Raw genomic sequence first — 9,031 nt, 5'->3', positions numbered from 1 at the left:
CCCTCAGCCTCCTCTTCTCCAGACTAAACAGCCCCAGCTCCCTCAGCCGCTGCTCCTCAGACTCGTGCTCTGGCCCCGTCTGGGGAGCGACGAGCGAGAGCCGGACCCAGGGGCGCAGGAAGCTCCGTCCCCCGGCCGCATCCACCGCCCCGGCAGCGCAGGCAGGGGGCCGGCCTCCCCGCAGCGCTCCGGCTCCGCCTCGGCGGGGGCGGGCGGCAGGGCAGGCGCGGCCCGGCTTGGCTCGGCGCGGCGGGGGCGGGCGGGCGGGAGGCCGCGGGCCTAGGGGCCGGTAGCGAGCCGTCCGCCGCCAGCCATGGCCGCCGCCGCGCTGCGGGGCCTGAAGAGGCCGCTGGCCGCCGCCCTCAGCAGCGCCGCGGCGGGAGCGGGAGCGGGAGCGGGGCGGGCGGCCCCGGCGGAGCCGCTGACGGTGCGGCGGGAGGCGGCGGGCGTGCGGTGAGGGGGCGGTGGCGGCTTTGGCGTTGGCGCTGGCGGCTCCGGGGCTGGTTGGTTTCACAGGGGCCCTGTTTGTGCTTCTGGGCTTTTGCAGCGCCATCACCCTGAACAACCCGCGGAGGAGGAACGCGCTTTCCCTGGCCATGCTGCAGGCCCTCCGCGCCGACCTGCTGCGCGACGCCAAGGGCCCGGACCTCCGCGTCATCGTCATTGCGGGTACTGCCCGCCGCCACGGCCTGGGGGGCGGGGGGGGAAGGAGGAAAACCGGGTGACACGGAGCTGAACCCGAGATCTCCCACAGAAATAGGGAAAATGGGAAGGGACTGGCGCGTCGGTTCGCGGGCCGGGGAGGCACGGGGTGTCCCGCACAGACTGTCCCGCGGAGTTACCGAATCCCTCGCTCTGCAGCGCAGCGTGAAGAGGCGACGGCTGCCTCGGCGCGTTTGTGTCCGTGCTGCTCGTGTCGAAGGAGCGGTGCTGCAGAAGCGCGTGTCGGAATGCCGGGGGTTCAGTCAGGTCGTGCAGCGCCTTCACGGGGTCCACGAGCTTTTAGCTTCTGTCAGACAGTCGCTGGGTGGAATAACCAGCTTCAAAACCGTGCATAAAGAACGCCTGAAACAGAACAAACGCCGGGTGCTAACGGTTATCAGAGCTGGGGCTGTTGAGCCTGGAGAAGGGAAGGCTGCGGGGAGACCTGAGAACAGCTGCCAGTGCCTGAAGGGGCCTCTGGGAAAGATGGGGGAAATACTGTCAGCAGGGCTTGTTGCAACAGCACAAGGAGCCGTGGCTTTAAACTAAGGGACAGTAGATTTAGACTAGGTATAAGGAAGAAATTTTTTACCATGAGGATGGTGAAACACTGGCACAGGTCACCCAGAGAGGCGGTCGATCCCCCATGCCTAGAAACATTCAAGGCCAGGTTGGACAGGGCTCTGAGCAACCTGGTCTGGTTGAAGATGTCCCTGCCCACTGCAGGGGGGTTGGGCTAGATGGCCTCTAAAGGTCCCTTCCAACCCAAACCCTTCTGTGATTTCTACAAAGAAATAACGTTCCCAGAGCCAGGTTTCCGCACAGGCGCGTGCCGAGCTGGTGTGACACTTGTTGCCCTCGGTGGCAGGTACCAGTCGTCATGGACAGGGCTCACAAGGTTTCTTCGAATCGCATGCTCTGTTCTTCTGCTCTAAGCCAGGGCCAGCCTCGTTAGCTTTGCCACTGGTTTGTCAAAACTGGTTTTAAAACTCTCCGATGAACGAGAGACCAGAATACCGATACTGCAGTCACCCGTAACCTGCAGGTGCAAAACGTTATCTCACAGCGCTATTACAGTTTTCTTCCCTTTAGGTATTAACCTGTTCTTAAAGGTAATGAAACTTGAGCTTTTTTTGCCCTGCTATTTGAAAATAATCTTCCCCTGCCCCCCTTCCAGACATCTTGGAGAAATAGGTTTATTAATTTAGGATGCTGCGGTTTCCTGTACGTAGAGGAAAACACCATGCGTGTGCCCACACACACGAGAGTGGAAGTAAGCTCACTTCACAGGGGTGAGTTTAAATACATAGGTATTCAACGTTTCAAACAGCAGTTACAAATTTTGTGAAACATTCAAGGTTCCTTTTTGGGACTACAGTAGTCTGGGAGTTCGTGAGCACAATTTCATTTATTTTTTTGTTTTAGTTTAAAAATAATTTGCATGTACCTGTTGATTTCCAATTCCCTTGCTGGATGGAATGCAAAAGAAGAAATCTCAAGAAAATAAAAGACTGCTCAGGGCATGGTTTGAGCCTTTAACACAGGCTTTGCAGTGGATTCTTCTTCAGTGAGGCGCAAATGCAGATGTGATTAATTTCCAGATATATATTGCTGATCCCATGAGCTGACTGATGTTAACTGCGTGGTGATTTCTGGATAGACTGTGCCACAGTAATCTGGTCCATGAGAAATAAATGCATAGGTAAGGTTGTGGCTGTGTAGCTGTAGGGGCAAATGTCACATCCGTACAAATACCTGAGGAGTTCTGGAGGATTCAAAAACATCACATTGGTTTATTCTTATGGCAGATACCCTCATGACAAAGGAAAACTGTTCCAAAGGTAGCGTACCCAAAAAGGGTGTTTTGATCTTGGCTGCCACTGGAGGCAAGCAAATCCAAAACTTAGGTCTGCAGAAACCTGCTCTTTGCTGCCCAAACCCTGGCCGTGCTTGCTGGGATTCTCTGGAGCACTTTAGAAGTGGAGGAAAAGACGCCCCAACAACCCTTCTGGTTCTCCTCTAGCAGAACAACCTTTTTTCTTGTTTTTTTCCATTGTGGCCTTGAATGCCATGACACGAAAACCTTGATGCTTATTTGGCGAAAGTTAATCATTAACGCTGGGTACAATAAATACAGACTGGCTGTGTTTATTAGTCCAAGAGCAGAGCACTCCATCCTTGCTCCAGCTGACTAGTTTACATTATACCAAGGAGCTGTTTAGTGCAGTATCCTTACAAGAAACTGGGCTGAGAGGTGTGAAGCGCCTTATTTTTAACCAAGGTAGCTTGGAATGGAAGTAAAACCAGGCCTTTACAAATGTTTATGGGTGTTACTGTGGTTAAATGTTGCGCTGTGGCTATTTGAAGTTGTTACAAAACCCAGAGGGCAGTATATCTGGGAACTCTGCATAGAACTCCCTCCCAGGCTCCTTGGTTTTGACCATTGACCCCTCTATGCCTTTAACTGGGGCATTGATATCCCGCTACCACTGGTTTCTTGATTAATTCAGACTGACTTTTCCTGAAATGTCTTGCAGCTGAAGGACCTGTGTTTTGTTCCGGCCATGATTTAAAGGAACTGTCAAGTGAAGATGATGTGAAGCATCATACCCAAATATTTGAAATATGTGCAGAGGTAAGCAGTTCTGCTCAAGTTGCCTGATATTAAGAGCAAGCAATGATACAGGTTTAAGGAGGGACAGCATTGCTTATCTGCTAGCTAAAGCACAGACTGTGGCCCCAGATCCCATGCTTTTTGTTGCTCTGCCATTTTAATACCTGATCCTGGTAAAATTATGTTATGTCCTCTACATGCAAATAAAAGTGCTAGCGTGCCGATGTGCATGTCCCCTACAACGGGTGCAGTCATGTCGTGTTCCTTGGTTTAGCCAGTGCTCCTTGCAGCTGAGTATTTGGGCAGTGTCTTTCCTGGATGTCTAGGGATAACGACCTTCAGATCACTTGTGAGCAAATGTTCTTTCCCAGCATCTAGTTAATAACTCAAGGCCAGCTTAAACATCGAGCAGACAATGTGACGGAAGGATCTGAACACACCTCTGAGTCGCTGGTTGCCCAGTCAGCAGACCATACAAGTTCTTGTTAAAGGCACAGACCTGGAGGTCGGGAAGTTAAAGGGAATCCTGGAGCCTTTGGAGAGAATGGCAAAACACCCGTTGATTGTAACAGCACTAGAATTTGACCCCATCTTGCTCAGCATGACCACAGAAAGTCATTTGAAACCTTTGGTTCTAGTTCCTCCAGTAATAATGATTTTTATACACCTTGTCAAGCCCATATTTAACAAATGCTGTAAAAGCCATGTATGAAAGTTACCACTGAAGGGCCTTCAGTTTAACATGAAGCAGTCATCCTGGCAGCTTTGCCTGGATTTCATCCTGGTAAGCTGATCACAGAGGTAAGCACGAATATGACTGAATGACAGGTTAGTCCCTTCCTCAGAAAGGAGCCAAGGTCCAATAGTCCAGCAGGCAATAGTTTAATATTAATTTTGCAGTTGCAGGACAGAATACCAGTACGTTGTCAGTGGAAAACCGAACCATGCAGCTCCTGGGTCACAGAATAGGAAAAATCAGGCTGAAAAAATGTGAAACTTATTCCGTATAGCATGAAATCAAGGGCTGGTAAATTTCTCACTTTAAGGACCAGAAGAATTTCAAGTGTACTGTATGTATATCTAGCATTGTGGCTACATTCAGGATTAGTGAATAGTATACCAAGCTTATCTTTCATTAATAAAGAGAAATAGCAGAAAACAACAGAATGTCAGCATTTAGAGTTAAAAACAAGCCTACCTTTCTCTGTGAGAATGGTGCCCTCCTGTACAGTAAGTTTAGTAAGGGAGCGTTATTACGAATAAAAATTGGTGTACCGATTTCAGAGGAATATTCCTGAGACCATGAAATTCAGAGGTAGGGAGATCCTCAAAACCCAGCTGGACACAGTCCTGGACAACCTGCTCTACCCGAGCCTGCTTGAGGGGGGGTTGGACTCGATGATCTCAAGAGATCACTGCCAACCTAAATGCTTCTGTGAAACTGGCAATGCAAGTTCAGGAAGAAATTAAATATGTGAGATGAAATGACACTTGAAGTGATCCCTTTTCCGATGTTGATGGTAGTGACGAGTGCCTTAAACTCTCTACCTGAGTAGCCTAAAGGGATTTAAGTTTCTTGTAAATCACAACTCGCTATTATCCTCATGAAGGAAGAAGGTCTTACTGTTAAATAATAATAGCATGTTACAGCCAAACAAAAATAGAGAAATTAATTTAATTTAGGATCCTAAATGAATTAGGATTCATTTTAGGATCCTAATGAATACCTAAAATTTAGTTGTCTAGTAGAATAACTGACTTTTGCTTCTTTTTTTGGTCAATAGAGAGGAAAGGGTACTTTTGAGGGCTTCCGAAACAGGATCGTGTCTTCCGAAATTTCAGTCAAGTAGAATGGATCCTACCCTAAGTGACATGCCTACAGCATTGTGGGCTGGGGGATCCAGAGCACCGGATTGCTTTTCTGGACCCTTGGCTTCTACATCTGTCTACGACTGGTAATCTTTAGCAGATCATCTCAGCTGCTACACCTGTTTCCCCACGCATACAACAATGTTAGTAATACCATAGAATGCAGTATCCGAGAACTCGCCACATACAGTTTTGAGACAGCTGAGAATATTGCTTCTCCAGAGGCTTTTCAAATACAAAACCATAAGTACCCAGGGGTTTTTCGGAGAAGCAGCTGACTTTGAATTTTTATACCCACAAGAGTACTCTGTAGTTGTTTGTCTGCACACATGCACGTGTTGTTACTCCTTTGTTGTCTGCTTCTCCAGATCCACTGAAAATTTGTTTTTAAACAAAGAAGAACAGAGACAAAGACTGATCAAACTGAAGATTAAATGTAGGTAATTTTACCTAAGCACCATAAAATTTGCTAGACTTTATCTGCTGGAGACATTGAAGTAGCAAATGAGAAGTTGTTATCTTGCTGTACTGTGATGATAGGAGATTATTTTTTTTTTAATCCAGATAATGACTGTAATCATTTAACTAGTGTTTTCTGTCTTCAGGCATTAAAATTAGGTGAGTTTGTTGATTCCCACTGTGTGGAAGGAGAACCTGAGTTAGAAAAGTTAAGACAAATTCATCTTTCTCAACTTCAGCTATCTGAAGTTGGATGTCCAACCTTCAAGAATTACCAGAATGAGAGAGAGAATGAGTGTGTTTTCCCATCTTATGTCTAATGCAAGCAGGAAAAATTGCTTCCTGGCAGGTTAAGTCTCTCCCTGGAATGCAGAGTAAGCCCTGAAAGACATCCAATGATTGTGCTGGGTGAGATCAACCCAGGCTCGAGTCATGCAGATGTCAGCAATAGGCTGGTTTAGTTTCTTGGGACGGAGATTTTTATTCAGTCAGTTTTCCATTATGGGGCAAATGGAGGTGGGGATGGTGTGTCTCGGATACACACCTTCCCACAGCCAGGATTAGCACACCTGCAGTGCAGAGGCACCCAGGCTGCACGCAGATCTGATAACAAGTGCTTCTACCTTTCATCCGTGTGTTTTCCATTTCCACTGGAGTTATGAGGACCAACTCATGCGACATGAACACAGCGGAGCAGCTACTGGAACAGCAGTGGTCTCGTACATTGAAAAAGGTTTTCAGAGAGCTGACTTCTTTTACTAAACTTTTAATAAAGCTGAAAAATGCACACATCAGCTGTGTGAAGCAGTTGCAAGTTTTGGAACAGCCACTGCTCAAGGTTCAAGGACTAACTGACTGCTTTCTTCTGTCCACGCAGGTTATGACTTTAATCCAGAAACTTCCAGTACCAGTGATTGCCAAAGTAAATGGCTTGGCTACAGCAGCAGGCTGTCAGCTTGTGGCAAGCTGTGACATCGCAGTGGCGAGTGAGAAATCTCAATTTGCCACTCCTGGAGTAAACATCGGACTGTTTTGCTCCACACCAGGTGTGGCCTTGGGCAGATCTCTTCCAAGGAAGGTAGGCTTCCTTCCCAGATACTCTCTGTGATTTTGCGAGAAGTAGGTTCCCATGTTAGGCGTTTTAGTTCCATTGTCTAAACTTTATTTTCCTGCAGTACAGCATTCACAACACTTCATTGCAAAAGACGTCTTCATAACTCTGTAGACTGGGAAAAATAATAAAGGGATGAACTCCGTTTAGGGAAAGCTGCTTCCTACTGATGCGATTCCAACCAGCAGGAGCTCATGCCAGCAGCACACCAGCTCAGCGATCCCTTTCCTTTCCAACAGACAGCTCTCTGCTTCAGACAGTGATGTTCTCCCCTGATGAGGAAACCCCTGCAAGTTCAGGATATCAGTCCCACCGAGGTATCAGTTCTTGCCAGGCAGTGACATTTCACTGCCAGCATGATCTGCCTGGGTGTAGATCAACATGCTTTAAATAGCATCTAAAACCTTCCAGTACTTTTTTCCTGCTTTATTCCCTACTGATTGTGACTACACATTGCTCACTGCATAAATAATAGTACAATCTGTAAAGCTTCCGTAACTGAGAAAAGAAATTTTAAGTTCTGATCCAGCTGGATTCGTGCGGACAGACCCTCCAAGCCCAGGTGTGCTCAGCTGAGATGCAGGGACCTAATGGCACAAGTCCAGTTGCTGGAGAAGAGCTTCAGCTTTAAATTTCCCGTCTGTAAGGCCATCCAGTTCAAATACAGTCTGTCTGTGGGGGGGTTTTGCCAAGTGTGCTAACAGTGTTTCTGAATCAGTATTTCTGGGGTTTATGATTACCTTTTTAAAATGTGTGGGATAAACTTTTCTCTGTGCCACTTCTCAAAGTAGCAAGAACATTCCCTACAGTTCTCAGGATTACTGATCTTACCTTTTATCAAAGGAAAAGCTGCCATTGTTTGTAGCGAAGATACTAATGAGGATAATCAGCTCCTGTGATTCAGGGCCTTGGTCAATTGCATCAGGAGTCATGGAAGAAAATTCTTGTTGATATATAACACTGAATAGTCACTGGGAATGTTTTAATTTGAAACCTCAAGTACAAGATGCCGGAAGGAGCAGGAGACTGAACTAGATGTGGCTGTAAGAAGGACATATTTAAAAACACCCTGACCAAACTTAAACTAAGACAGGTATTTTCAAATACTGCACATTGACATAGTAAGTCTTTATTTATTATTATATGCCCAGCTTAAAATACCAAGTTCAGTCATTTGACATTGTGGACCATCCTCATCTCTCTGAATTCTACTGCAATCACTAGAGACTGTGGGCTTTTGAAATGAAGCCCAGAGATGTCAGCCTAGGACAGCTGGAATCGGTGGGCAGGTCTGAAGGAAGGCCAGCTTTAGACCCAGTCCTTCTCTTTGCTGAAACCTCTTCACACCTCCGTGGCAGTTTGAGAGGCCAAAAGGTTTAAATCTTATGTTTGTCGAAAGAGTAACTTGTACCTGAAGGAGGAGGCTGAAATTTCTCGAACAAACCAAAGCAATAAGGCAGTTGAATTGACTTAATACACTATTTTTTCTTGTTCAGGTGGCGTTAGAGATGCTTTTCACGGGTGAACCTCTTTCTGCTCAAGAAGCATTAATGCATGGGCTTGTCAGCAAGGTGGTACCAGAAGACAAGCTGGAAGAAGAGACCATGAAAATCTGTCAGAAGATATGCAAAAGCAGCAAATCCATCCTGGCATTGGGGAAAGCCACCTTTTATCGACAGATGGCACAGGACCTCGATACTGCTTACAAAATGACTACGCAGGTCATGGTAGACAATTTGAGTTTGAGAGATGGGCAGGAAGGTATTGAAGCCTTTATTCAGAAACGTAAGCCTGTCTGGTCACACTCTCAGGATGAGAAGTGAATGTTCTTTCTGAGCTAACCTTAGCTGTGCTTTATGATTCTTCATGCAGTTGCCTTTGGGAACTATAGTTTTGTTCTTACTGAAAGTTAAATTTCTCTTCTTACATATGCCAAAGACACAAAACATTTATTCTAAGGGTATAATAAATGTTAAGAAAAACCAAACAAAATGGATTTTTTTCAGCAATTAATTTAATCTTTGGTTTTAGAAGGAACTCTGTGCTGCAAAAATCAGTTTAATAAAGTCCCAGGTAATCTAGGGAATCACAAAGACTGGGAGAGAGCTCAGAGCACCCTGTTCAGTACCTGTCACCATAGTTCTGGGTGAAAATTTCCATTTATTGTTATTAATAGAGAATTAGTGGGTTTAGACACATTCCAGAGATGATGGTAGCAATATCATGATGGATTCCAGTACTGTTTGTCATACCCTAGGTATTACTGGTTTGTCTCC

The 9,031-nt window shown here is 46.5% G+C and overlaps 1 protein-coding gene across 1 annotated transcript; it reads left to right on the top strand.

The window, feature by feature from the left end:
• Positions 1-270: 270 nt before the first annotated feature.
• Positions 271-8,774, top strand: ECHDC3 (enoyl-CoA hydratase domain containing 3). Its single transcript, XM_075427625.1, has 5 exons — positions 271-453; positions 548-669; positions 3,240-3,337; positions 6,522-6,722; positions 8,252-8,774. Exons 1-5 carry the CDS (start codon positions 314-316, stop codon positions 8,576-8,578), a joined length of 888 nt encoding a protein of 295 aa, XP_075283740.1. The 5' UTR covers positions 271-313; the 3' UTR covers positions 8,579-8,774.
• Positions 8,775-9,031: the final 257 nt, after the last annotated feature.

Source organism: Opisthocomus hoazin, chromosome 8 (genome assembly GCF_030867145.1).
Source record: "Opisthocomus hoazin isolate bOpiHoa1 chromosome 8, bOpiHoa1.hap1, whole genome shotgun sequence".
Lineage (NCBI taxonomy): Eukaryota > Metazoa > Chordata > Aves > Opisthocomiformes > Opisthocomidae > Opisthocomus > Opisthocomus hoazin.
This window is presented reverse-complemented; position numbering and strand designations above follow the sequence as displayed.

Excerpts from the sequence above, each read along its gene's own strand:
- ECHDC3 (XM_075427625.1), top strand. The coding sequence starts at position 314 with ATGGCCGCCGCCGCGCTGCGGGGCCTGAAGAGGCCGCTGGCCGCCGCC. Across the intron at positions 3,338-6,521 it reads TATTTGAAATATGTGCAGAG|GTTATGACTTTAATCCAGAA; the intron begins GTAAGCAGTTCT and ends CTGTCCACGCAG. Across the intron at positions 6,723-8,251 it reads GCAGATCTCTTCCAAGGAAG|GTGGCGTTAGAGATGCTTTT; the intron begins GTAGGCTTCCTT and ends TTTCTTGTTCAG.